Source organism: Artemia franciscana, chromosome 10 (assembly GCF_032884065.1).
Source record: "Artemia franciscana chromosome 10, ASM3288406v1, whole genome shotgun sequence".
Lineage (NCBI taxonomy): Eukaryota > Metazoa > Arthropoda > Branchiopoda > Anostraca > Artemiidae > Artemia > Artemia franciscana.
In genome coordinates this window covers 6,747,548-6,773,955 of record NC_088872.1, presented here as the reverse complement: position 1 = coordinate 6,773,955, position 26,408 = coordinate 6,747,548, and the positions used below count along the sequence as shown (strand labels likewise).

The following is a 26,408-nucleotide window of genomic DNA, read 5'->3' as shown; positions in this document are numbered from 1 at the left end:
AGGAAAGATGCTTGAAAGAAACACATAACAGGACATAAACTGAAGGGAGGTTTAAAAGGGGTTTAACACCAGTTGTATTTTCAATCTTTAGAGCAAGTCTGGCCTTCTCATGAAGAGACGCTTTAATCCGTAAATTCATTGGATTTTATTTCCTTTTGAGCTTGCGACATGTATCGTAAATTAACTGTAAAAAGGGGTTACAAAATTACTGAACGGAGATACAAAAAAGAAAAATTTATTTAGGATTGCTCTCTCTAAAGCGAAAGCTTTATAGGGCAAAGGGAGGAGCAAGCAAATTCCAACATCAACATTGTATTAGTAGAACAGAAAAGATATGTGAAATGTGCGTAATAATAATGCCTATTTGCTAAATAATAATTTGCGTATTTTCGCTAGTTTTCAACGTGTTTTTTAATCTACAGAAAATGCAAAGCAAATCTCAGAAGTAAAATTCGGTACTTCTTAATTAAACGAAACACACTCAAGAATTACGCATAGGTTAGATCTGAGAAAACCGGTTTCATAGCCACAAGGACAAGTGACAGAATAGATGCGAAATTTATAATCTGGGCAATATATTTTCACATTAGGCGGGCTGGGTGGGTGGGTGTAAATTATTTAGACAGTGTGAAGTTATAAAACAATCCTTACTTCATTATATACAGAACAATTTTAGCTAACACACCTTGAACGCAGACACGCTATACCTTATCCCCCCCCCATTAATGTGCAAATATATAGCCCAAATCATGTATTTTCTATCTATTCTGTCACTTGTCTTTGTGGCTATGAAACCGGTTTTCACATATAGTGTATATTAATGGTTGTCAATAAGGAAATACTTACTAATTTATATTTTTTTTTTATTGGAGAAGAATTGTGGGAGGATCAAACGCTGGAGTTGGAAGTTGGCCATGGCAAGCCGCTCTCTATAAAGATGGAGATTTCCAGTGTGGAGCTACTTTGGTATCAGACAGATGGCTTATATCTGCTGGCCATTGTTTCTATCAGTAAGTGATTCGTATCTTAGAAGTCAATTAATTTGCTCACAGTAATTTTGCCAAAAGACAATGCTAAATTAAAATAGCTCCTACGTCTTTTAGGGCTAAACTAAAAGAGAGGGGGCTGAGGCGTTGAAATCTAGGATAGTTTAAGATAGTTTCTTTTTCTAAATGTCTCGATAAAATATTTTGGTTATGCATGGTCGTAGAGACAATTTTAGATTACAGATGTCAAAGATGGCAAGTTGAAAAGGGTATGAATTTTATCTTGATACAGAAGATTAGAGTCCTCAAAGTTCAGATGAGGCTCATATAGACTCAAATAGCCTCTTACTATACCCCATTCTGGCTAACACCTCTCTGAAGACCCTGCATAAGAAATATCTTAATGCTTCTATTGAGCATGAAAAATAACTAAATAAAGAATAACGACTTCAAAAAAGTTATCTAGAATATAGACTATAAGTTCTAGATTAAAGTTATAGACTATAAAAAGTTATTTTGCTCTATACTCTATATACTCTAGAATTTCATACTTATACTCTATACTCTATATAGAATCTTATACTCTAGAATTTCCACTTACTAACAATCCCAAATTTCGAATGAAAAAAGAACCAGCTAGATCTAGCATAATTTTGAAATTAATATAATGAGCCGTCTCGTAGCTACAAACTTTAGAGGTTGGTCAAATGAAACCAAATTTCGCCCAGGGACACACCATATTATATGTCTATAGTAATTGCATCATAGCACTTAAGTAAGCTTATTCAATTTGCAACTGTACTTGTATATATGTCTATGAAAATCTTCATCCAAATGCAATAAATTAAGTTTTTAGTTACTCAGTTTCTTAGTATAATATCTCATTTTTCAAGTTATGCATTGAAACATATTGAATTCTATGATTTTTTTTATTTTACTTATTCATCTTCTAGCTTTTATGGTTTTCAGGGTCCTCCAACCTTAAAATATTTTTTCTTTCTCAACCACCCAATTGTTGTAAATGCTGGAGGTCAGTCTAATATGAAATTTCACAGCTTTCTACAGGGCTTCTCTGTTTATATCTGTGAGAGATCTCAATCACAGTATTTACTGTCTAAAAAATAAAGAAAATATGACATTTATGCCGGCTATTTTGTCTTTGTTTTTTTTGTCATTTTTCGTCTTTGGCTACCCTCTGCGACCCGTAAGATCAGCAAAGACCGTGTCTCTGGAGCATTCCTGTTAAATAGCCGTCAACGAAATCAAAGACAGGCCGGTAAGACATTAGGTAAAGATTGCAATTTAAAAAGGTTTTAAATAGTTTGGGGTTTCATAGGTTGTGGCCAAATTAGAAGGTTTAAACAGAATCGGTTAAGGACTAATATTTGCTAGTATGTTTTTTTTTGGAGTGCCTTTTGTAATTTAAATGGAATTCTGTTAAAAAGAAACGAGAAAATAAGATAGCTTACCTGGGTAGTATTATTAGTAAAGATGGTGGTTACAGTGAAGATATAACAACAATAGTCAACGTGCAGGGTCTTTTCTCGCATTTGGAAATTTGTGAGAATAGGAAGATAAATCTTCGAACTAAGATGGGCACAGTGGAAGCCACAATAATGACAGGGGCCAAGTATGTGAGTAAAAAAAAAAGTAAGTATGATGAGACTAGACCCTTAAGGTCTAAACCGATGGTGCTGATATCCGTTTCGTGACCCTTCAGCCAGGAAGTGCAATGGGGGTTTGGGGGCCAGCCATCCAGTGCTTTTGCTCACCCTTCCTGATTGCCTTCCCCAGATTTATCCAGGTATCGATTAGAGAACTGGGTCGACTCTGGCTGAGCTTACAGAGTCGTGCCACTGACCCCTGTCTCAAACCAAATAATTGGCCACACCAGGAGTCGAACTCTTGCCCCTCGGAAAAAGGATTCCCAACCTAGTGTGAAGAAGATACGTATATTGCATTGTTTCCAGAGGTTTAAGGATAGTTTTAGGTTCTTGTTTAACAGAACGTATACCTAAGAATTTGGATTTAAACCCACTTTCTGTGGATGTAATCAAAGAAAGGTTAAGGTGTATAGGCCACATTTTACGGATGAAGATGGTGAAGATTTTACATTTTAGACATCCGTCAGGGGACAAACAAAAACCAAGTCGTCCACGGAAGGGGTGGGAAAAGCAAGGATTTAAAATCGTTTCTAAGAAAAGGTCTAAAAAATGTCAAAAGAAAGGATTTAAAGAAAATTTGAACTTCACAGGAGGGGATAAAAAGTAGACATGTTTGAGTAGATAGGATTAGAGGAGGAGCGTCCGCATCTGTGCTTGCCTCAGACAGCATAGCACTGCGATGGTTTGTTGTCGTAGCTGCAACATTTTTCTTTTGTGTCGTTATGTTAATTTGTCTATTGCGTATTTTCATCTGTGGCGTTCTGTAGCTAGTGAAGTCTTTGACGAATTTCAGGGACGACGTTTGTTTAGAACCGTATATTCTTGATGCACTAGGAGTATTTTTGCCCCAAATAAATTCAAAACAACTTTGATATCAAAAGCTCCCTTTTTCTATGAATGACACAAGGGAAGATAAAACATTATGCAAAAACTAAATCTTTCAAGTACCTTGAGAACTAGATATGATCCAGGCAAAGGATCAGATTAAATGACAGATTACACTGATTTTGGAATTTTGATCATGAATTTCAATTTACAATAAATGTCGCATGCCGCCTCTTGAATTACTGTAGATGAGGTGGTTAATTCATAAGGTAAACAACGTTGCGATCCATTACTTAATTTCTACCAGATTCTTCATGTTAACAAACTAACGTGTATTAGACTACGTCAAATAATGTTAAAATATAAGTTGAAATCCCAACTTTATTTTCCCCGCCTGCTTGCTAAGGAAGGGGTTTTTTTGTCCTATCTCCGAACTATGAGGCTCAAATGCTTTTAGTGACACTGCATGCATTTAGTCCCAATTATGACGGTGTTATATTTAGTCCCAATTATGACCAATTATTGCCTAAGTTTTGGTTAATCTTGATGCTATTTCAATCTTTTTTTGATCATATCAATTTTTGAATTAAAATCAACTTGATGGAAGTGAATAAAAACTTGAGGCTAAATAGAGTAAAATTCAGAGACATAACCTATAAAAAAACTGCTGTGAACAAATGAATTACAACGTTAAAACACACGTCTCAATTCTTCCAAAAATAATGATGAATATGACATATTGGATTTGTGTAATGAGAAACAAATGGACATTTATGAAACGTGAACAACAAAATACCGAAGTATTGATGTTTTTTAATGACCTACATGATTAGTTTATATATATCCTACAAGAAACCACGGCCAATTGTGGAATTTCCTAAGTTTTGGTTAACCTTGATGCTATTTCAAACTTTTTTGATCAAATCAATTTTTGAAATAGAATCAACTTGGTGGAAGTGAATAAAAACTTAAGAGACATGGCTAAATAGAGTAAAACCCAGACAGATGATCTCTGTGAGAGGCAAACCTGGCATGACTTTTTCAGAATTCTATAAATAAAATTCATTTTCATTCGGTGATAGATAGTCTATCATCCATCCTAGGGCAGAACTAAGGTAAATATGCATAGAGTAAGGATAGAGTAAGCGTTGGAATGTTTGGCCAAATGTTCTCCTGATTTTTTCAAAATCCTTTCAGCTGTTTGGCAACAAACAGTTTGTTTTGCAACATCTTGGCAACGTCAACATCAAAATCAGTTGTTTGGCAAATTCTTAAGTAGAACTGCTCAAACCTGACTATATAATAGGAGGATTTTTAGGCATTTAAACTCCAAATTGGCGATTATAATGGTCTAATTGTAAATTAAAATGCATCTTACTTTCTTTTAGCTCAACTGACAGTCATTGGGTTGCACGACTTGGAGCATTAAGAAGAGGTTCAAACTTCATATCTCCATATGAACAGGTAAGATATTGGTACTGATCTTTTGATACTTGATACTCATCTTTCGATACTAATGCTGATATTCCATCTGGGACTATTGTGGAATTTTACCCATTGTGGAATTGCCTAAGAACCCAAAAACGAGTTTTGTGGGAACTCCGATAAGGAACATGCCCAAGCCATAGTAAAGCCATAGTAAAGTGGACGATTAATAGATCCTTATTCTGATAATGAAAATTAATGCTTAAAAGTTGAACATTAGCAAGCTCACCAATTTCAGCGGATAACATATCATTGGTACCTCACTTGTGCGCAATTTTACAGGTGTGACTTTAACATGATTCAAGCATGAATTTTGTCACAAAAATTTATCAAGCGTTATTTTCTGGAACAATAAAATTGACCGGGGAAATTTATCTTATATGCTCATTTTATATAAATAATTATATAATCTATTAATTTCATATTATATTATATTAATAATATGATATGTATTACTTTCATATCATAATATGTATCATATTATATTAATTTTTAATTATATAATCTATTAATTATATAATCTAATTTTATATAATCTATTGTGCTAGGCTCCTTGATGTAGGTCGTATCCGGGGAGAGGGGGCAGCTGGTTTTAATCCCCTCCCTTCCTCTCCCCCAAAAATGTATCTGACTTGCAAAAAGTAACAAAAATACATGTAAACAAATTTTAGTTGTATTTTGTAAAGCTATTTTTGGTAACCCTCCCCCCCCCCTTGAACAAAAATTCTGGATACGGCCCTGGCTTGAGACGTGTTATTTATTTTACTTAATTAAAGAGGTTGGGAAGCGCAAATTTTATGTTGGTCTGGGGAGGGGTCTTCTACACAAGAAAATCCATTCAAAATTCATCTCTCCTCGAAGTTCAATAATTTCTTAGACAACGCTGCTTTTCCATTTACCAAAAATTAAGCGAGAAAAATGGGTTTAATATCAACAAAGCAGGGACAATGAATAAGAAAGAAGCAACACATTAATTAATAAAAAAAATCTGAATATTTCAACTCCAAGTCCGGGAGCCTTTACCAACGGAAAAAAAGGAGAAAGAAATGGTACCGTGGATTTCTATTTTTTATGGTAAACAACCATGGTTTTGCTTGCTTTTCTCGTCAAGTTATTTATTGTTTTCAGTTGGGTGTCTGGTTTTAGATAGAATGAATGCATGAATTTTTATAAAAATATTAATTTTAACTATAGGTTTAGTCATTAGTGTAATATTAAGCTTTGAATAAACAAACATAGGTACATGTAAGGTAAACGAACATGCTTTGTTTTTACTTTTCATCTCACTGTATAGTTTTTAATCAGATGTCAGGTTTTAGACGGAACGAAAGTATGGTTTTTCATAGGTATACTGATTTGGACTATAGGTTCAACCATTTTTCTGTTATGAAGGCCAAGAAATAACCGGCATATATACATGTAAGGTAAACAAACATGCTTTTCCTTAAGTCTTTCACATTAAAATTGAATTCTTAGTTATGCACAATTTCTTAAAGCATATACCATTGTCAAATTTCCACATAATCAATTCAAACAATCATAGGTACACTAATTTGGGCTATAGGTTTAACCATTTTCTGTTATGAGGGCCAAGAAATAACCGGCATATATACATGTAAGGTAAACAAACATGCTTTTCCTTAAGTTTTTCACATTAAAATTGAATTCTTAGTTATGCACAATTTCTTAAAACATATAACATTGTCAAATTTCCACATAATCAATTCAAACAATTAAAATCAACATTAAATTCAACAATTCAAACATTAAAATTGAATTCAACTCAACAATTCAAACATTAAAATTGAATTCCCAGTTATGCATAATTTCTTGAAACATATACGTTTGGTCTAATTTCCATGTTATCAATTCAAGCAATTAGATTTTATTTCCACTTTCTTTGGTAAGTAAAATCAATTTGTATAAAAGTAATTATCTTCTGGTTAACGAATTTTGTATCTTATTTTCAATTTTATTATTATCCATTTAGAATTTATTGTTTTAGATTTTCATTTGCTATGGTTTACCTTGCCAAGCCATATGCTGAAAAAAATAAATGCAAACGTGAGGATGCAATGCGCCACTTATAATCATCCAATGTTAGGCCCCCTCCTATCACTAGTTAGTTTCTGGTTGTGGAAGCAATGAGCTTTGTGGACTGGTCCTCAGTTTATTTCGTTATTTTGCCTTGAACAATTATAATAATCATCAAATGTACCACGAATTGTACATGCAATACGACTTGGCCGCTACTGTCTGTGCTTTCTAATGAAAAACAAATTCATTAACAAAATAATATGATTTTTTCAGCTAAAGGAAATCTCTCATATCCTATTGCATCCAGGATACAGGGATGTCGGATACATAAACGACATTTCATTGCTACGCCTTCAAGAACCTGTTAAATTTACTGATTACGTACGTCCAGTTTGTCTCCCAAGCAGCAATACCCCGATCGAGAATGGTAGGATGTGTACTGTGGTTGGATGGGGTCAACTTTATGAAACTGGAAGGGTTTTTCGTAAGTTATTTTACATACTTGAGTTGTCCAGAAGCCAAATTGATTGCCCCCATATAATGAATAGCTAAAAAGTTGCGAAAAAAGATACATTGCTGATTTAAATGAGGATTTATTAACGGTGTGGCGGGAAAATGTTCACTTTTAAGTTTGCTAATGTGTTAAAATATAGATGACGTTTTTAAATTAGTTTTAGTATATAGTTATTAAGCCCCTAAGACATACTGACTAGACAAGATAGATGAAAAACAAAAGGTCATAGAGAAGAAAAAGGCAATCCAAACCAGGAAAATGTTTCATCCAGTAAAGTAGAAACAGCAAAAAAAGCGAAAGTTAGAAAGGTAGCTCGTCTTTCGTTTTTTTGTGTGTGTTTTTCAATATTATTCGTTAGCTTCTTTTTGAAAACCACTTTTGTAGTCGAGTTATGTTATTATTAGCGCTGAGACGGATCGGTACAGATCATTAGCGACTTATCTTGCTTTATTTGTCATTGCCTCCCTTTCATTGCTTTAAAAACTTTCCTCGTTTTTAATTCTTTTTCTTCTCTGGATTTCATGTTTTTCTTTTAGTATAGTTAGCAATATTGGCTTGTAAGAAGTTCATCAGCAGTAAATAAAATCTTAAAAGGTTTGGAGGTTATTGAAGCCTTATTTTGGGGATTTGCTTTGGGATATGCATATCAAAACTAGTTAAGTTCTCTGAAGCAAAAGAGCAGAGTTAATCAGTTTGGCTTCTGATCGGCTCATTTACACCTTTGACTTTATGGCTTGAAACAGAAAATGTCAGTATCAAAACATTTTTTGCATAAATATTTCTCTTAGTACCTAAACATTTGAGTGATTAAGTAAAGTAATGGAATATTACTTTTAACTTGCATACCGATATAGCAATTGTTGTTTCCCGAATAATTAGTTATTTTGTCTTGCAAATACAGTGTACACATTAGTTGTTTTTTTTTAACACCTTTAGCTTGTAAGCAATGTCGGAAAAGTAAAATCATGGAAAGAGTCGGACCCAGAAAGGTTCTTACTATTTACTCTAGATGGGTAGGTCGCCCTGGCCGAGTGGGTTGGTGCGCTGGATTCGGGATCCTGTGTCTGAGAGGACGTGGGTTCGAATCCCGTTGTACCCAATTCTTCAGTTTTGGACGGGGGTCAGTGGTGTGATCCTGTAAGCTTAGCCATAGTCGAGCCAGCTCTAAATGGGTACCTGGAGAAATCTGGGGAAGATAAACAGGAAAGTTGTGCGAAAGCACAGGTTGGCTGGCCCCCAACCCCCCATTGCACTTCCTGGCTGAAGGGCCAAGAAACGGAGATCAGCACCGCCGGTACGGACTGTAAAGTCTAAATGCCGCATCCTTTACCTTTTTTTTACCTCTAGATGGGTGGCATATAAGATCATGAATTACGTGTTTTTTTTTTATCAGCAACTGAGTGTATATACTCAGTTCTACTCTATTAAATACTCTAGACTCTATACTCTATACTCCCTTATACTCTAGTAAATCCGATTAAGAAATGTTACTTTTACAAATAGTCCAAATATTTCTTTTTATCATTGCTCAAATAGTTTTTTCCTTCGTAAATGTAGTGTATACATCAGCTTTTTTGATAGCTCATGTATCCATGTAAACTTAAAAATAAAAAAATGGAAAATGTACATTTTCTTTTTATTTTACGATTGTTTTGATTATATGAGGTATGATATTATTATAGCGTGATAATGGTTTATCTTTTTATTATAGCGTAATTATTAATGGAGTTGATTAGGCACTTTAAAAAGTTGCATAGATATATTTCTACCAAAAATCCTAATATTTTTTTTTATTTCTCAACTTATTATTTTCCTTTGCAAATGTAGCGTAAACATAAGCTTTTTTACAGCTTATGTTGGCATTTAAATTCGATCAGTAAAAAGAATTTGAGAAATAATTTTTGTCTAATTTTTTTATCATTGTGATTATGTGTGATATAATCTATTATAGAGTGGAATGATTTATCAAGGCTATGATAAAAATACAGAGGAGAGAATAATGAGGATTTTTTCCCAAGACAGTGAACAAACAAAACCTATTTGAATATTTCGGCCCTATATCTATGGGGCGTCTTCAGCAAAGAAAATAATAAACAATAAGACACTTACAATAAAAGTTCTTGGTTAAAAATCCATTTTTTTTAAATAGCCTAGGCATCATTATTTCTTAACGAAAAGTTCAGCCAAGACTTGCTATTCAAATAGGTTTTGTTCGTTCACTGTCTTGGGAAAAAAGTCCTTATTCTTTTTTCTTCTGTATTTGTATTATGGAAAGGTAGTGTGGTATTCGTCATTATTTAAGGTTATGATGGGGTTGATTACCCACCCCAGATAGATTGTTCACTAACAACTGAGTGAGCCCTTATACTTATCTATATTGCAGCTGATACACTCCAAGAAGTTCAATTACCACTGGTATCAACGGAAGAATGTCGCAAAAGAACCCTTTTTCTGCCACTTTATCAACCAAATGACAACATGTTCTGTGCTGGATATGATCGCGGTGGCCGAGACGCATGTCTTGGAGATTCTGGTGGTCCTCTAATGTGTCAGGTGATATATCTTCTTTTCTTTTTAATTGTGTGTAATTGCGCATTTTACTGATTTCTAGTTTTTATTTCCTTTTAATTGTCAGTTCAGTTCATTCGGGTTTATTAAAAAAAAAATTTTTATAACAGTCATAAAATACATAATCTCTCATCTCTATGCAAAAACTGCATGCTGAGTCCCATATCACCTCAAAAATAAATACGCACTATGGCTCTCCCTCCACTTCTCGATACAACCATGGCCCCTACCAAAAAAACATCCTTACAAGTCCCCACCTCTTCATCCAGGAGCAAACCACTCCAAACCCCACAAAAAAAAACTCAATAATAACTAAAATCACTTTTCTAATTAGATTCTTTATTCAAATTAAACTAATTCAAAACAAGATAATTTTTTATTCTCTTTTTGAAAGAACCAAGGGAGCTCCTACCTCTCAGTTCAAGCGGTAGGGTATTGTAAGCCTTAGCACAGACGATGTCAGGCGAAAAATCCGACCTGACTGTTGGCGTATGTCGAATATGGATCTGTGCAGACAGTCTTGTAATTGGAAGACACTGTTCGGATACCAAACGGAATAGATTCCTAAAAGATGGTGGAAGCAAGCCGGAGAGGAATCTGAAAGCAAAAACCAAGCAGGAAATCTCAAACAGCGATTTCAGCGAGAGATAATCTTCTGTGTGTTTGATGATCTTCAAGGCATTCTTGTGGATGGAATCCAGTTTTTTCAGATGGGATTTGAACGTCGATTGCCACACCATTGCGCAATACTGTAAGTGGGGTCTAATGAGTGCATTGTAGAGAAGGGTAAGGGTTTTACGTGGGAATGTTTGCTTCAGTTTCTTCATGATACCCAGATTCCTTGAAAGCTTTAATTCTACAGCATGGATGTGAGGAAGGAAAGAAAGGTTTTCATCTACTATTACTCCTAAATATTTTGCACATCCATTTACTGATCGTTGAACCTTTCCACGAGACGTTACAATTCCTGTTATTTCTGGGTGAAGGGTTCCTACCCTAGAAAATAGTAGGATGCAAGATTTTTCTACATCGATGACAAGTTTGTTGGCATCTATCCACAGATAGGTCTCTTCTATGATGTTTTCAAGCTTCCGCTGGAGTGAAGGCATATCGAGTCCGCAGCAGGTCATTGTAGTGTCGTCGGCGAATGCTATAAGTTCATCTTGCTCGTTAGTAATGTCCTCAGATGTTTGATCAAAGCATAGGTTACAGCATTTTTAGTCGTCATGATTCGGATTAAGGATACGAATTAGGTCATTTACATGGACTAAAAACAAAAGAGGACCGAGAATTGATCCTTGGGGCACACCAAATTTCACAGTAGTGTCGTTCCTTGGGTCGTCCCCAATGTAGATGCACCTATTTTGAAGGAAGATTCAAACCATTGAAGGGCTATCCCTCTCACTCCAATATGTTGCAGCTTTCCCAGTAAGATTGTATGATCCATACTGTCAAATGCTTTCTTGATGTCAATCAATATAGCAGCTGGGAGAAGACCTGAGTCAAGTGCTCTGTTGATGAATAAGCTTAAGGATGCCAGAGCATCTTCTGTTGAATGACCAGGTCTGAAGCCGAACTGACGACTATTAAAAAATCCCTTTTTTCGAGAAACTGGTAAAGTATTCTTTGTAAGGGTTTTTCAAAAACTTTTGAAAAAACAGATAATATGGATATGGGTCGGAAGTTTCATGGATCGTCGTGAGGGCCACCTTTATGCAGAGGGATTATTCTTGCTTTTTTTAATATCGAAAGAAAAACACCACTTCTTAGAGACAGGTTTATCAAATAAGTTAATGGCTCTAGGATAGAAGGGAGGACTGCTTTCAGGGCTTTCGTGTGTATCCGGTCAAATCTAGATGCTGATGTGCCTTTCAAGGTCTTCACAATTAGCTCTACTTCAGTTGATGTCACAGGAATTATTGCCATTGATTTGGTGCATGCTGAGCCAAGGTAATGCTTGTAGGGTATGTGGGGACTTTTTGCAGAATTAGATGTAATTCCTCCTATCCTTGCGAAAAATGTACTGAGTTCTTTTGCAACCTGAGTGGGTTCCGTAATAGCCTCCCCGTTGACGAAAAGTCTGGAAGGCAATTCTGTTCTCTTATCATTTGGTCGCAAAATCGAATTAATGACCTTCCAGACTTTTCGTCCATCCTTCCCACTTTCCGATATTTTATTATTCACATAAATTCTTTTTGCTTTCCTCAGAACTGAATGAAGGCATTTCTTATACGTCTCATATCTCTCTATGTTTCCTCGGTTTGGGTGGTTTCTGGAATTTGCCCATAACTTATTTTTCTTATTTATGCATATGAGTAAGCTTTCGGTAACCCATCGACATATTGGTGTATTTTTTCTTCCACGGTTTCTTGGTTTCTCTTTAAAACAGCATGTTTTATATGCAGCTACAAACGCATTGTGGAAAATTTCAAAACCTTCGTTCACATCTTCATTTGTTAGAACACTGTCCCAAGAAACTTTTTTTAACTCATCATTTAACAGTTTAAGATTCTCCTCTTTAAGATTAATTACTTGTAGACCCTGGTTAGTTCTTACGAGTGGAGTTGGCATCCTCGCTGTGTTGAAGACAGTGTGTATAGGAAAATGATCAGATGTGTCACTTGTGATGACTGATACCTTCGCCGGACATAATGTAGAAAAAATGTTGTCAATCAGTGAGTGTGTACTTTTTGTTACTCTGGTTGGAATTGTAATTGAAGGGTAAAGATTAGACCCTGACATAATGGTGAGAAGATCCACTGAGCTATTTCGTAGAGGAAAGGCTAGATTAATGTTAAAATCACCCATGGTGATCACATCTTGGTTCTGGTTTCCTATCAGCTGTAAAATCTGAGTTAGTATATCCATAAAAGCAGAAACAGAACCAGAGGGTGAGCGATATATTTCTCCAATCAATATCTTTTTCTTAGAAGGCCCATATAGCTCAAGGAAAAGTGATTCAAAAATGCCTTCAACATTCCGACTCAGTTGGTTGTTAATATGCACAGCATATTTATTCCTCGTATAAATAGCCAATCCTCCTCTGTGAGCTTCTTTTCTATGTAGAAAATTTGATCTATAGCCTGGGATATCTAGGAGGCTATCCGTTTGTCCTGTAAGGAATGTCTCACATAATCCAATTATGTTGGGTTGCAGTTGGTGGCACATTGAAGTTATTTCCATAAACGACGAACATAATCCTTGACAGTTAAGTTGAAGCACAGAGAACTGAGATTCAAAGTGCCCCTTCGTCAAATCTATTAAATCAACATATTTACTTCTAGGGTAATTACTTTCACTAAATAACGGCAAATCATCTTCATTACTTATTTTTTCATCAAAAATTTTCTCTAAATCCAAAAAAGAATTCTCTAATTGTTTTAACCGTTTATAATTTTTTAGTAATGAAGAAGTGATCAGCCCCCCGGATGAAGAATAGGAACTCATTTCTTACCTAATATTTTCCAGGGGACAAGGCCATATCTTGAAGTGAAGCAAAAGCCATGAGAAATACACACATCCGTAGGAACTTTTTTGAACTCTGAAAGAGAAAAACAAAACAAAGAAAATGGATTAACATGGATAAAAAAAAGCACTGAAATACACATTTTAGACAGAAAAATGTAAGCAAGCGGCAGTCAACTTGTAATGACAACTACATATGAAGGAGAAAAATATAAAATATATCGAAAAATTAAGGAATGTTCAAGAACTTAATCAACATCCGACCGCTGGCAAGGATGGGGGAAAATCAACATAGAAATCTCATCAATTGGCAATCATCTTATACTGACAAAACCTATGAATGAAAGGAACACGCACAATTATGACTCTGAGTCTAATTCCTCAGGTTGGATAGTTGGCACTTTAACTGGGTCAAAGCATTCATCTAGATATTTCGCCCATTGTGAATTTTTAGACTTTTTAACATCCAACCACATTCTGACGCCTCGTTGGACAAGACGAGTTTCTGCAACTTTCTCAGCTGTCACTAGATGTTTTTAGCTTATACCCTAATGACAAAAGTTCCTTTCTTCTTTTACCAAGCTCCGCTGGTAGGTCCGCCGATATACTGAACACCGTCTTCTTAAGTTTTCCACACTCCTTCATGATCATCGACCGGTCAAAGCTATCTAGGCTTACAAAAATAGGCTCTACAACCTTTTTTCGCTGTGTTCCACTTCGGAGGCTAAATGGCATTCATACATATTTGGTTAGCGTTGGATATTCCAAGCTTAGCCTAAAAAAATGAGGCTACAGTCGGCCGAAGATTTTCTGTAACTGCGAAATTAACTGTAGCATTTCGTCCATCCTCCGGTCAAAATGCTCTTTTGTCACTGCCATTACTAATTTCTGACGATAATGCCGCTTTGCCAATCTAATATACTAAAATATCATCGAGTGAAATTTACTCGCAAGGGCCCCGTTTTGTAATAAAACCAGTTATTACTAGGGCCCGCTTTTATCAAATGCAAATCTGAAATCCTATTCAATCGAGCTTGTTCTCAGTGAAAAAAAAAAAACACTGTATCCTAGGGGCGTGGCTATAGCAAATTCACTTTGCACAGTTTTTTTTTTCCAAGTTGTGAGAAAACAAGTATATTTTTCTTGTTTATATTTGGCGGGGGGATGGGGAATGTGCAGTAAACTTATTCTATTAGTGTCCGACAGCAAGAATGTGACTAGAATTTTGATTTAGAGGCAGGAGCGCCAAACATCGATAAGACACAAGTGTCAATATCAAATCCCTAAACAGGTCCATACAGTCTCTAGAAAAAAATTTATGCTTATTTTTTCGGAGGGTGGGGAGGGGTGCGCTTCTCTTACTGTTTTTGGTGGACCTCGGATGTGTCAAGTAATGTATCTTCTTTACTTTTAAATTGCATTTAATAGTAAATTTTATTGGTTTATGCTTATTTTTTCGGAGGGTGGGGAGGGGCGCACTTCTCTTACTGTTTTTGGTGGACCTCGGATGTGCCAAGTAATGTATCTTCTTTACTTTTAAATTGCATTTAATAGTAAATTTTATTGGTTTCTAATCTTAGTTCTGTTTTTATTTGATTTTGGTATTTACTTGTTCTAATTGCCGGTTTTAGCAGTTTTTTCCAATTTGGGGAAAACCACGAATATGTTTCCTGTTTTTTATTGGGAGGGAGGGGGAAAATGTGTAATAATTAGTTTTTAGAAGGGAGAGGTGATGGTGGAATTATGTTTTTTAAAATATATGCTATGCTTCATTGTTTAGGGGGGGGGGAACAAATTAAAAAAAAATCTCCTAGCTGCGTCCAGCTATAAAAGCGGGGTTAGAATTTGTAATCAAGGGGAAGAGCTCCAAGATATCAGCCGACGGGGCCACCAAAAGACAAATGTCAAAGTTAAAGCAGTTTCTTTACTAGAATAAATCAAAAGCATTATTTTGATAGATTGAGACGGGAATTTTTGTTTTCTAGAATAAATATAATTCTTTGATGCTTCTGGTCTAGTAGTATACAACAGAAAAAGGGTAGCTAGAACATGTGTTTATGAGTAATGGGCTCTGTGACATCAAGTTGTCGGTTAGATACAACCATCAACGTCAAATCAGTATATTTCCTAGAATAATTATCAATTTTTCAAAGACGAGAGTTAATATTTAATCAGCCAGCATAGAATGCACAATTATGTACTTATAATTCATTGGTGTAATTTTATCCTACTCTAGCTCATCAGTACTGGTGTCAACCCAGGGAAATGTAGGGGGGGGGATTTCGTTGTTTTCTCAATTTTTCGCCGAAATAGAAAAAAAAATTTGTATAAAATAACAAAAATAGAGTTTTTTTTTCAAAATCCGGGGGAATCTTTGGGGCAGCGTTCCCCCTGTCTCTCCCCTCCCACATTGACTTCAGTAGTTGTGGATCAAATTATTTGTCTTGAAATCTTTTACAGTGATTTACGAAAATCAGCAACTGCATACAACCAGTTTAAATTGTTTGAGTTCACCAAAACCCAAACGGTTGGGCCTAGGATGAATAATATTAATAAGAAAACAAGAGCTAAGATGTCATATGGCACATGTGACGAGGGCGGAAGAGCCAAGAGCCGAGAGCTCATATGGCATGAGCTCTAGCAAAATTCAAAGAGCCAATAGATTTATTTAAAGGAAAATCAGAGGATTAATACCGGTCAGGATTTAATATAAGAGCTCTGAGACACGAGGTCCTTCTAAATATCAACATTCATTAGATTTGTCATGTCAATTTGTGCCAAGTCCCTGACACGCCTACCAATTTGTATCGTCCTAGCACGTCCAGAAGCACTGAACTCGACAAAGCACTGGACAACCCCCCCCCCCCCAACTCCTCCGAAGAGAGTGGATCCATTCAGGTCACGTCAATCACGTATCTACGACATTTGCTTATTCTACCCACCAAGTTTCATCCCGATCTCTCCGCTCTAAGCGTTTTCCAAGATTTTCGATTTTCCCCTCCAACTCCCCCAATGTAACCAGATCTGGTCGGGAATTAAAGTAAGACCTCTGAGACATGAATTCCTTCTACATATTAAATTTCATTAAGATCCAGTCACCCGTTCGTAAGTTAAAAATACCTCAATTTTCTCAATTCCTAATTCCCCCCCCCCCAAAGAGAGCGGATCCGTTCCGGTTATGTCAATCACTTATCTAGGACTTGTGCTTATTTTTAGCACCTAGTTTCATCCTGATCCCTCCACTCCAAGCATTTTCCAAGATTTCAGGTTTACCCTTCCAACTCCTCCCAATGTCACCGGATCTGGTGGAGATTTAAAATAAGAGCTCTGAGACACAATATACTTCTAATTATCAAATTTCATTAGGATCCGATCACTCGTTCGTAAGTTAAAAATGCCTCATTTTTTCTAATTTTCCCGGATTAACCGTCCCCCCACTCTCCCCCCAGATGGTCGAATCGGGGAAACGACTATTTCTAATTTAATCCGGTCTGGTCCCTGATACACTTGCCAAATTTCATCTTCCTAGCTTATCTGGATGTGCCAAAATTAGCAAAACCGGGACAGATAGACAGGCCGACAGAAATTGCGATTGCTATGTCACTTGGTAAATATCAGGTGCCATAACAATAAGAAATATCAATATCAAAAAGTTCAGTACAGGAAAACTAACTAGTTGCCATGTTCTTACTTCAGAGTCATTGTTAAATAACTGAGATTTTTTAATCTAGGTATTTTAACCTATGGCAGATACAATATTTGAGGGGAGGAGGAGGGGGGAGAGAATAAAATTTCATGAGATTTCTTTCGCTTGACAGATTCAAAGCTAGAACTTTGTTATAATTTAGCATTTTACCTACAAAATGCGCGCTTTTACCTTAACAAAATTGGATTCTTTTTTGCTCGAAATATTTTTATAGGGAAAGGGGGGAAGGTCATTCAGATTTTGCAGGCTTAAATTGAAAAATCGTAAACTTAAAAATGTGCATTTTTGTACTTTTATGATTTCAATTAGGACTTCTTTGTAAGACAAATTTTTATAGATTTAAGTAAAACCTGCACGAAAGAAAGGAAGACGGCCACTTCCTTGATCCATCACTTCTTTTATCTAGTTGTCGTTACTTTATTTTTACTTATACAGTCTGTTTATATGGTAGGTAATGCATTTTTTTATTGTACTTTCAAATTTGAACTTGCAAATACCAGAAGTATTGTCCTGGAACCTCTTTCCGTAGTATAATCTTGTAGCTATAATACCAGACTTTTTCCAGGGATTGCCAGGCTCCCACTTGAGCTTTTAAAAAAACACGAGTTCAACTTCTGAAAACAGTTTTCACTGGTATCGAAATTTTCACTTTACGTTTCGTTTGAAAAAATGTTCCGCTCGAAAAAATGTTCCGCTCGATTCCTAATTGAATTAACTTTTATATAAAGCTAGGCGATATTTGTATGGTATCTGTTATCGACATTGGATACGGTACTTCCCAAAAAATTCGATGCATTGGTATCGACATCTATATGTTGAGGGCAATATGAAGCTAGAAGTTATAAATGAAAAATATTACATACGTCCAAATATTAATGTAAGTTTAAGTTCTTGAGCTGTAGTCGTGTCTCTGTGTCACTGACACCTTTAGCATATGTCATTTTTCTAAGCCAAAGTACAGGAAATTTATACTTTCTTTTCGCAGTAGAGGTCTGCAAGCTACCTATAGCCAATATAAATCGGAAGGTATGAGAAGTATCGATACTTTTTAAAAGTAGTTTCTAGAGTTGAGGTGACTTGTGTATAGAGCTGGGTGGTATTTGCAAAGTATCAGCTATTGACATTCGATACGGTACTTCTGAAAAACATCGACACATTGGCATCGACATCTATATGTTGTAGGGCAGCATGAACCTCGAAGTTGTAAATAAAAATATTACATGTATCCAAATATCAATCTGACTAGAATCTTTTTTGAACTGTTGAAGTGTCTTCGTCACACTGACAACCTTAGCTTATGCCAGTTCTCTAAACCTAAATACATGGAACTATACTATACCTTCTTTTGGCTAACTTTTGGCTCTACAAACTAACTTGTGCTTCTTTTGGCTCTGCAAGTTGGCTAAAGACTATTAATAGCCAGATGCTGATAGTATCGATACTTCTTAAGGAACCGTTGCTTATTATGATTCCTAAAAGTACCAATACTGGTACCAAGTTTCGCCCAGCTATGCTCGCATAAGGAATAGCCATCAATAACTCCTTCTTGAGATCAGCTCAGATATTAGGCCCACAATTTATTTCAAGAAGAAAAGAACAAAAGAAAATATATCATCCCTCTTTTTCTACCTCCCCCTTACCTCTCTTTTGTGCCACTTACTTTTATTTAGTTTTCAGTTAATTATTTACGAATTTGTTCAGTCAAAAAAGGGTAGATTTCGGACCCTTTTATTGGTCAAAAACCCAAAATAAACCATTAATTTGGCAATTGGCCAAACTCTCTATGGTATTTTGATTATGATTGATCATGATATGGTATTTGATATGATTGTTTAATTATGATTTTTAAATGGTTTCACATTGTCTTAGTGACCTATCCAGGATTTGTGCATTTTTTTTCTCTACTGATTTGTGTGTGTGCGGGGGAGGGAGGCTAGAATTAAAATTTAATAATTTCTTTGATCGCTTATTTACTTACTAAGACCTTTTGCGAGCTTTTCCTTCGCTATAAAACTACACCCTATAAAAATTAATACAATAAATTCGTATAAAACTACACCCTATAAAAATTAATATAATAAATTCGTATAAAACTACACTCTATAAAAGTTAATATAATAAACTCGTATTAAACTATACCCTATGAAAATAAATATAATAAATTCGTATTAAATTACACCCTAAAAAAATTAATAAAATAAATTCGCATTAAACTACACCCTATAAAAATTAATATAATAAATTCGTATAAAACTACCCCCTACATCAGAGGTGGTCCCCAGATTTGTCGGTGCCGGTGCCACCTTCAACAGACTGCCAAAATAATCACCACTCTTTTAATGTTAGTTACCAGTAAGACTTTTTTACTTTTTTATTATGCCATATCTGCATTTAAAAGTCCTTTGTATAAAGCGTTTTCAAATTACCTTTGATTAAAGTTGAGGAAGCTTACGCCAGTTGCCATCATGGATTGTTACTCGACTTACCTACGACACTCAGGGGGATGTCACTTGCCACCCCATTGCTATCCAATTACTAACTGGGCTCAGTATTTAGCTAATTTGACAGCATATAGCCTGGATAGTAAGCACAAATATGAATAGTTCATCAAAACTAACTGATCCTCAAAATATTTTGCAGGAGGAAGGTGGAAACTGGAAGTTGTACGGAGTGACCAGCAACGGGTATGGTTGTGCCAGAGCTAATCGACCTGGGGTTTATACAAAGGTAAACTGAAGTTTGATCTTTTATAAAAACAACTATTTTTAATACTCTTCCTACCATTTTTTTTTTATTTGGCTTCCAAATGTACTTTATAAAGATTAACCAGACCCTCAATACAAAATGTTGCAACAACTTTGGCCTGTGAGCAAGGCCGTACCCAGGGGGAGGGGGTTACGGGATTTGAAATCCCTCCCTCGAAATTTTTGTTTGACTTGTAAAACGTAACAAAAACGCATATAATCAAATTTCGATGCATTTTTTAAAAAGTGATTTTTGTAACTGCCCCCCCCCCCCAAAAAAGGTAATTTTGGGGCAGTTTATATTACTAACCAACAAATAAGGTGAGCATACCACTCAATGCCTTTTTATGGTCTTTCCAAATATAATAATCGCTTAATCAATTTTAAGCCCTTTACTGACCCTCAAAGATGATCCCTTTTTTTCTTATTTTTGACTATAATATAGAGTTAAAACGACAGTTCTTACTTCATTATATGCAGAATAATTGCAATGAACACGCTTCAACTGCAGTTCCACTATACTTTACACCCCCACTCCTCTTATGTGCAAATATATAGCCCGAATTAAATAGCTGTCGTGCCATTTCTGGTTCTGAATTTGTCACAGTCGATGGGTAAACTGGCTTAAACAGGACTGATGCTGACACCGGTTATAAACAGTAGCTAAAATAAGAGAAAAAGGTATAATCTTTGAGGGTCTGTGAAGGGCTTAAAATTGCATTTCCGATTGCTGTATTTGAAAAAAAGCATTGAGTGATATGTTCACCTTATTTGTAGGTCAGTAACGTCAAGTATCCCAAATTTACTCCCTCCCCCCATGAACAAGAATCTGGAGCAAGCCCTTGCCCATGAGTCACAGCCATGGAGTAAAACATATGACTATATCTTAAAGGAGGGGGGGGAGATCTTGTTTTCGTTTTCTGTGGAGTTAGACAATTCTAAAAATAAGTTTTATATCCAAGTAGTAACGATAAAATGATGGCTCAGGCCGATTGATCAACCTAATTGATGGCTCAGGCCGATCGATTAACCTAATTGATGGCTCAGGCCGATCAATCAACCTAATTGATGGCTCAGGCCGATTTCCAGTGGCTATGAACCATCCAAGATTCAGCCAGTTCACAGATGTGAAGAAATAACTACATAGAAAAATAAAAGCTCGTCTGGTACTCTTAGAAGAAGTAATCTACGAGCCATCAGATCAAACCCGATCTCCACTAAAATTGTAACTCCTCGAAATACCTACCAAATTTAAGAGAAATTCAAGAATCCTTTTGTTTACAAGCACCTTGTAAACAGCTACAGTCACGTTTGATGGGGACATGAGAAACCTTCTGGTAGATCTCCGAAAGGGTTGATTCTTCAAAATCCCTCCCTTCTCCTACTTACGAGTTGAATTGGAGCTGGACCTGCTCTAGATTAGTACTTGATATAATCTTTAGATGAATTCAAATTTCAGAAAAAGCGAATCAATTTGTAAAGTTTTATAACAAAAATCAGAATTTAGCATTTTAATTTTACAGATTTCCTATAAATATACAAGAGATACTGAATTTAGATATCGACTAGATAATTCAATGCTTTGCAGATTTTAATCTTATGTGTCTCAGAGATTATTCTATATTTTACACGCGTTTGATATTACACAACTCCTAAAAAGTTTACTTTCAGAGTAAAAATGAAATTTGAAAAATTGAATTATATTTGAAACTAGGACAGTTTCGCAAAGAATTATTTTTCTTTAAAAAAAAATTTTTGCAACGAATTTTTGTCATGAAACTTAATCGAAATACTAGTTACCATTCCTCATCATGTTCAAATGGTGATCCTTTCTCACTTGACAAAAAATGCTGTTTTAAATTTTCGGTTAATATGGTCTAGGGTTCGTTCTTTACTTAGTTGTCCCCAAGGTGGCAACCATGATTATAGAAAAGTACCAAGAATTCAAAGAAATTTGAAGAAAGTTAATTTAGTAGGTTTTTAAACTTCTTTTGTTCAGTATCCTTTCCCCTCTTCCTTTTCTTAATTGGATTTTATTCATCCTGTTCTGGTTTTGGATCTAACACCTTTTTATGTTTTGTGCGTTTTGAGTGCCCTCCATCCAACGTTCAGTGGAAGTCACAGCCAATATATTTACAGCTAAATTTTTTAGTTATTTTGAAATTGAAGTAAACTGATACAAGAGGAAATTCGAATTCTCTCCGGGGAAAAACAACCAACACCATCTTGTGTGCTTGAAAATTATCAAGTTAAATATTAGATCCTGCACAAAGCTTTTAGTTATCCTTATTATTTTTATTTCTTTTTTTAGCTTAGCTTTTTATTGGGCCAAAGGACTAAACAGTCACCATCATCATAAAAAGAATCAAATACCCCACTAATTTCTCCCATTTTTATTGGATGATGGTATTAAGTTTGTGCATTTATTTGCTTGTTTTGCCCCCTCCCCCCCTCTTTTTTAGTGTTCCTTCTAACTTATATATATATATATATATATATATATATATATATATATATATATATATATATATATATATATATATATATATATATATATATATATATATATATATACTAGCTGTTGGGGTGGCGCTTCGCGCCACCCCAACACCTAGTTGGTGGGGGCGCTTCGCGGCCCCCCCAAGCCCCCCCGCGCGCGTAAGTCGTTACGCGCCATAATAGTTACGCGCCATTGTAGTTGTGTCCCTATGTCCCACCTGTGAATATAGATAGATATATATATATATATATATATATATATATATATATACTAGCTGTTGGGGTGGCGCTTCGCGCCACCCCAACACCTAGTTGGTGGGGGCGCTTCGCGCCCCCCCCAAGCCCCCCCGCGCGCGTAAGTCGTTACGCGCCATAATAGTTACGCGCCATTGTAGTTGTGTCCCTATGTCCCACCTGTGAATATAGATAGATATATATATATGGTTTTAACTACGTAAAACTTGCGAATATACAACATTCTTTGCTGTCCCATTGTCTTTGCATATAAATAGATTGTCAGGTTTACCGACTCTTGAACATGCAACATATAATGGTCCATGGGAAAACAATCTGTATTCAGATCTATACCTCATGATTCTAATGATTGCCCTTGAGCTTTGTTGATGGTGATTGCTAATCGACCATTCCCTGTCCCGGTGTCCCGGTCGTCATTTACATCCCCCTGTTTCCCCCGGTGTCCCCGTTGTAGTTGTGTCCCTGTGTCCCGGTCGTCATTTATATTCCCTGTGTCCCGGGTCCCGGTCGTCATTTGTATCCCGGTGTCCCGGTCTGTATATACATTCGTTTTTTAGTTTTGTTTTTCTCCTTTATTTTTTTCCTTTTTTTTTCTTTTTTTTATACTCCCTGTGTCCCGGTGCTTTGTTGATTGCTAATCGAACATTCCTTTTGTCCTGGTCGCTTTCTCTTTGAGTGTCGTCATTTATTTTTTTCTTTTTTAGTTCTTTTAGTTTTTACCTTTTTTAGTTTTTTTTAGTTTTTAGTTTTTTTAGTTTTTTACCTTTTTTTAGTTTTTTTAGTTTTTTTAGTTTTTTAGCTTTTTTATTTTTTTTATTAGTTTTTAGTTTTTTTGTAGTTTTTGCCTTTTTTTTAGTTTTTTTAGTTTTTTAGCTTTTTTATTAGTTTTTAGTTTTTTTTGTAGTTTTTGCCTTTTTTTAGTTTTTTTTAGTTTTTTAGCTTTTTTATTTTTTTTTATTAGTTTTTAGTTTTTTTTGTAGTTTTTGCCTTTTTTTCTCTTTGAGTGTCGTCATTTATTAGTTTTTGCCTTTTTTTCTCTTTGAGTGTCGTCATTTATTAGTTTTTTCCTTTTTTTTTTTAGTTTTTTATTGGTTTTTACCTTTATTTTAGCTTATTTTTCAGTTTTTTTCCTTTTTTTTAGTTTTTTTTTATTTTTTATTTTTTTTAGTTTTTTACCTTTTTTTAGTTTTTTTAGTTTTTTTAGTTTTTTAGCTTTTTTACTTTTTTTATTAGTTTTTAGTTTTTTTTTGTAGTTTTTGCCTTTTTTTAGTTTTTTCAGTTTTTTTTTAGTTTTTTTTTGTAGTTTTTGCCTTTTTTTAGTTTTTTTAGTTTTTTAGCTTTTTTATTTTTTTTATTAGTTTTTAGTTTTTTTTGTAGTTTTTGCCTTTTTTAGTTTTTTCAGTTTTGACGTCACCTGATCCAGTTTTTTCAGGTGACGTCACCTGACACATCCATCCACACATCCATCCACAACTTATTTTTATATATATAGATATATATATATATATATATATATATATATATATGGTTTTAACTACGTAAAACTTGCGAATATACAACATTCTTTGCTGTCCCATTGTCTTTGCATATAAATAGATTGTCAGGTTTACCGACTCTTGAACATGCAACATATAATGGTCCATGGGAAAACAATCTGTATTCAGATCTATACCTCATGATTCTAATGATTGCCCTTGAGCTTTGTTGATGGTGATTGCTAATCGACCATTCCCTGTCCCGGTGTCCCGGTCGTCATTTATATCCCCCTGTTTCCCCCGGTGTCCCCGTTGTAGTTGTGTCCCTGTGTCCCGGTCGTCATTTATATTCCCTGTGTCCCGGTCGTCATTTGTATCCCGGTGTCCCGGTCTGTATATACATTCGTTTTTTAGTTTTGTTTTTCTCCTTTATTTTTTTCCTTTTTTTTTCTTTTTTAGTTTATTTAGATTTTTAGATTTTTTAGTTTTTTTTTTAGTTTTTAGTTTTTTTTCTTTTTAGTTTTTTTGTAGTTTTTACCTTCTTTTTAGTTTTGTTAGTTTTTTTTTTTACTTATGTCCTGGTCGTCATTTATACTCCCTGTGTCCCGGTGCTTTGTTGATTGCTAATCGAACATTCCTTTTGTCTCGTCATTTATTTTTTTCTTTTTTAGTTCTTTTAGTTTTTACCTTTTTTAGTTTTTTTAGTTTTTTAGATGAAAATTTTTTTTAGTTTTTTCCTTTTTTTCTTTTTAGTTTTTTATTGGTTTTTACCTTTATTTTAGCTTATTTTTCAGTTTTTTCCTTTTTTTTATTTTTTTTTTATTTTTTATTTTTTTTAGTTTTTTACCTTTTTTTATTTTTTTTAGTTTTTTAGCTTTTTTACTTTTTTTATTAGTTTTTAGTTTTTTTTGTAGTTTTTGCCTTTTTTTAGTTTTTTCAGTTTTTTTTTTAGTTTTTTATTGGTTTTTACCTTTATTTTAGCTTATTTTTCAGTTTTTTCCTTTTTTTAGTTTTTTTTAGTTTTTAGTTTTTTTAGTTTTTTACCTTTTTTTAGTTTTTTTAGTTTTTTTAGTTTTTTAGCTTTTTTATTTTTTTTATTAGTTTTTAGTTTTTTTTTGTAGTTTTTGCCTTTTTTTAGTTTTTTTAGTTTTTTAGCTTTTTTATTAGTTTTTAGTTTTTTTTGTAGTTTTTGCCTTTTTTAGTTTTTTTCTTTTTAGTTTTTTTGTAGTTTTTACTTTCTTTTTAGTTTTGTTAGTTTTTTTTTTACTTATGTCCTGGTCGTCATTTATACTCCCTGTGTCCCGGTGCTTTGTTGATTGCTAATCGAACATTCCTTTTGTCCTGGTCGCTTTCTCTTTGAGTGTCGTCATTTATTTTTTTCTTTTTTAGTTCTTTTAGTTTTTACCTTTTTTAGTTTTTTTAGTTTTTTAGATGAAAATTTTTTTTAGTTTTTTCCTTTTTTTCTTTTTAGTTTTTTATTGGTTTTTACCTTTATTTTAGCTTATTTTTCAGTTTTTTCCTTTTTTTATTTTTTTTTATTTTTTATTTTTTTTTAGTTTTTTACCTTTTTTTAGTTTTTTTTAGTTTTTTTAGTTTTTTAGCTTTTTTACTTTTTTTATTAGTTTTTAGTTTTTTTGTAGTTTTTGCCTTTTTTTAGTTTTTTCAGTTTTTTTTTTAGTTTTTTATTGGTTTTTACCTTTATTTTAGCTTATTTTTCAGTTTTTTCCTTTTTTTTAGTTTTTTTTAGTTTTTAGTTTTTTTAGTTTTTTACCTTTTTTTAGTTTTTTTAGTTTTTTAGCTTTTTTATTTTTTTTATTAGTTTTTAGTTTTTTGTAGTTTTTGCCTTTTTTTAGTTTTTTAGCTTTTTTATTAGTTTTTAGTTTTTTTTGTAGTTTTTGCCTTTTTTTAGTTTTTTTAGTTTTTTAGCTTTTTTATTTTTTTTATTAGTTTTTAGTTTTTTTTCTAGTTTTTGCCTTTTTTTAGTTTTTTCAGTTTTGACGTCACCTGATCCAGTTTTTTCAGGTGACGTCACCTGATCCATCCACAGACAGACAGACAACTTATTTTTATATCTTCTATATATATAAAAATAAGTTGTCTGTGGATGGATGGATGGATGTGTCAGGTGACGTCACCTGAAAAAACTGGATTAGGTGACGTCAAAACTGAAAAAACTAAAAAAAGG

General features: G+C 34.3%; 1 protein-coding gene across 2 annotated transcripts in view; it reads left to right on the top strand.

Annotated features, from left to right (window-relative positions):
* The window catches only part of LOC136031714 (uncharacterized), a 144,832-nt gene that overhangs the window by 108,026 nt on the left and 10,398 nt on the right, over positions 1-26,408 (top strand). Inside the window, exons 13-17 of one of the 2 annotated variants that reach the window (XM_065711419.1) lie at positions 876-1,010; positions 4,864-4,939; positions 7,271-7,481; positions 9,895-10,064; positions 19,891-19,977. In XM_065711419.1, coding sequence (XP_065567491.1) covers positions 876-1,010; positions 4,864-4,939; positions 7,271-7,481; positions 9,895-10,064; positions 19,891-19,977 — 679 coding nt within the window. Of the gene's footprint in view, positions 1-872; positions 1,011-4,863; positions 4,940-7,270; positions 7,482-9,894; positions 10,065-19,890; positions 19,978-26,408 lie in introns of both variants that reach the window. The other variant, XM_065711417.1, reaches the window with a different exon arrangement.